The sequence below is a fragment of the Nicotiana sylvestris genome, chromosome 1 (genome assembly GCF_000393655.2).
Source record: "Nicotiana sylvestris chromosome 1, ASM39365v2, whole genome shotgun sequence".
NCBI classification, from domain to species: Eukaryota; Viridiplantae; Streptophyta; class Magnoliopsida; order Solanales; family Solanaceae; genus Nicotiana; species Nicotiana sylvestris.
The window spans coordinates 16,981,952-16,985,098 of NC_091057.1; the positions used below are offsets into that span (position 1 = coordinate 16,981,952).

General features: G+C 45.3%; 1 protein-coding gene across 1 annotated transcript; it reads left to right on the forward strand.

Annotated features, from left to right (window-relative positions):
* Positions 1-289: 289 nt before the first annotated feature.
* Positions 290-2,482, forward strand: LOC138890942 (uncharacterized). The gene is made up of 2 exons (XM_070174030.1): positions 290-1,598; positions 1,647-2,482. The coding sequence occupies exons 1-2, from the start codon at positions 290-292 to the stop codon at positions 2,480-2,482; spliced, it is 2,145 nt and encodes a 714-aa protein (XP_070030131.1).
* The last annotated feature ends 665 nt before the right edge of the window (positions 2,483-3,147 follow it).

A 3,147-nucleotide genomic window follows, 5' to 3' on the forward strand; every position in this document is an offset into this window, starting at 1 on the left:
TTATTGACCTTGAACATTTAATACTCATTGCATTAAATTTGTTCAGACATTATCCTACATAATCCACTTAGGCCGATTTTAGATCTGGAGTTATTATCTTTAACTAGGCATAACCCCTTATCTCTTTAGTTAATTAGTTTAACCAAAGGTTCATACTTTTTGGTCAAACAATTTGGCGCCATCTGTGAGGATTTTCTAGTTAAAATTTTAGTTTCTCCTAGATCTACAACTAACCAAAGAAATAGAAAGAACGCAGAATCCTACACTTTCTTGTACTCACAGATCTAACATGGCAGGTAATGGAGAAGAAAGGATGAAGATGGTAGCCGACCTCACCGCCAACATCTTGAACACCATCAATAAGGTCTCTAAAATAGAAGGTGAGGATATAATACCAAATGCCTCCCCCAGGCGAAGTGGCTCACCCTTTCTGCATGGTAGTATCACAACGTCCCACGGTAAAGGAGCCTCTACGTCCACAACGGAAGAGGCGTTACCGGCAGTGAAGAAGCTGATCGAAGCTTCGCTGATGAATACATTGACCAACATTCTCAACAAACCCGCTCAAAGGGCGATCCAAGAGAATGTAGGGACCCGCGTTGCACCAATAACATCTGAACAACACAGCCCTCCGCCTCCCGTAGCAGGTATCACTCACAACGTTAATAATGCAGGTGACGACACCCTCACATCCATTTTGAGGAAGATGGAAGAGATGGAAAATGAAAATAAAATACTTCGAGACCAAATGAAAGAGCATCAAGAAAGGGTAGACAAAATACCGAGCGACACAAAACTCTTACCAAAAAGAGATGCTGGCCGGTTTGTCGAGCAGCCGTACAGTGATGAAGTCGCACCACACGTCATACCTAAAACCTTCAAAATGCGGCCGTACCTAAAAATATATGATGGTACGACGGACCCTGAGGATCATGTGACTCACTATGTCACCGCAGTAAAAGGCAACGACATCGCCAAAGAGCAAGTATCCTCTATCTTATTGAAGAAGTATGGCGAAACCCTCACTGGGGGCGCATTAACTTGGTATTCACAGCTGCCTGCGCGCTCTACTGAAACATTCAAAGAGATGGCTGACAAGTTCGTAACAGCCCATGCCGGGACCAAGAAGGCTAAGGCAATGGTGAATAACATATTTACTATCAAACAATTGCACGGAGAAGGACTTAGGGACTTCCTCACTCGGTTCAACCGTGTAAAGATGACCGTGCCGAATGTATCGGAAGGAATGGCTGTAATGGCTTTCTATAATGGGTTGAATTGGAGCGGTTTGAGGGCAACCACAAAGTTACTGAGTCGACTCATAAAATATCCCCCGACCATTTTGGACGAAATACACAATGCCTATTGCGCCAAGGTTCGAGCCGACGAAGACGACCTAAATGGACCAACCCAACGGTTGACCTCAGTACAAGCCGAGTCCAGAAAGGATCTTAGAAATGACAACAGAAGGGATCTAGCAGGTCTACGACCCAACCGAGAAAGACATCAAATATATGTGAGGGGCACCATTATGCTGGCTTTCCGCCACGACGAAGGCCCATCTAGGCCAAGAATAGGGACTCACCGAAATGAGAGAGGTATGTCTCCCTAACTATCTGCTCACAATTTTTGCGTTTCACCCTTAGAAATAGTCTACGCATTGGAGAAGCTCAACCCAAAGGTGAAGTGGTTGCAGAAGATGAGGTCTGACTTGAACACCAGGAAGTCAAATGCCCTCTGTGAATTCCACCAGGAACGAGGTAATAAAACCGAGGACTACATCTCTCTAAGACAAGATGCTATGAACATGCTTCACCAAGGGCACTTAAAAGAGTTGTTAAGTAACCGAGGAAGGATCAACTTCACTCGGGGACGTGAACAACACCCACCAAAACCACCTTCTCCAACTCGAACCATTCAAATGATCATCGGAGGGGGCGATGACGCATCAATCAACAACGTGAAATTCACCACCACCCACAAACTCAAATGGCCAATCACTCATGAACGGTACGACGAACTCGAAGAAATTATCATCTTCGATAAGTCAGATACCCACAGTTTGGTCTTTCCTTACTATGATGCTCTTGATATCACTTTACGCATATTAGATAAAGCTATGAGACAAATTATGGTGGACGATGGGAGCGGCGCGTGCATTATCCACCCTCGAGTACTTGCACAGATGAAACTCGGGGATAAGATAGTGCCACGCTGCATCACATTAACCGGTTTTAATAATGCAATTGAACAAACATCTGGAGAAATCACGCACCCCGTCCTGGTCGGTGGTGTCACCCTGAAAACCACGTTCCACATCATCGATCAGGACACGACGTACAATGCCATAATAGGTCGGCCTTGGATACATGCCATGAATTTCATCCCTCCAGCTTGTACCAAGTCATCAAATTTCCCACTCCATGGGGAATATACAACATCCGAGGAGAACAACGTGCTTCCCGAGAATACTATCGCATAGCCCAGGATTGTACATACACCCAACAAATAAAGGGCAAATCCAAAGAAGCATAGCAATCAACAGGGTCGAAGTCGAGCGGTGATGAAAGGAAGGATGTCATCAAAGACCTGGAAATCATAGAAGCCAGGGGATCGACCGTAGAAGACCTCGACCCCGTCCAAATCGATGACAACGACCGTAGTAAGAAAGCCTACATCGGCCACAAGCTTCAGGAACCAGGTAAATTCCGTCATTTCTTAACTAATAATGCAGATTTGTTTGCCTTTTTCCATGCAGACATGCCATGTATCCCAAAGGAGATAGCGATACACAGGCTGAACGTCGATCCATTTTACCCCTTGGTAAGACAAATTAAGCGGAAGTTCAACTCTGCAATAAACGATGCAGTCCGCGAGGAGGTTGAAAAGCTGCTGGAAAATAGCTCCATCATGGAGTCAAATACTCCCCCCAATGGGTCGCCAACGTGGTCATGGTGAAAAAGAAGAATGGAAAATGGCGGATGTGCATGGACTTCATAGATTTGAACAAAGCCTGCCCAAAAGACTCATTTCCGCTAACCTATATCGACCAGCTCATTGACGCAATGGCCGGAAACGAGCTGCTAGCCACCCTATCGAGATTCATCTCACAGTCGTGTGATAGATGCCACAAGTTCTTTGGCATAC

Excerpts from the sequence above, each read along its gene's own strand:
- LOC138890942 (XM_070174030.1), top strand. The coding sequence starts at position 290 with ATGGCAGGTAATGGAGAAGAAAGGATGAAGATGGTAGCCGACCTCACC. Across the intron at positions 1,599-1,646 it reads GACTCACCGAAATGAGAGAG|AAATAGTCTACGCATTGGAG; the intron begins GTATGTCTCCCT and ends TTTCACCCTTAG.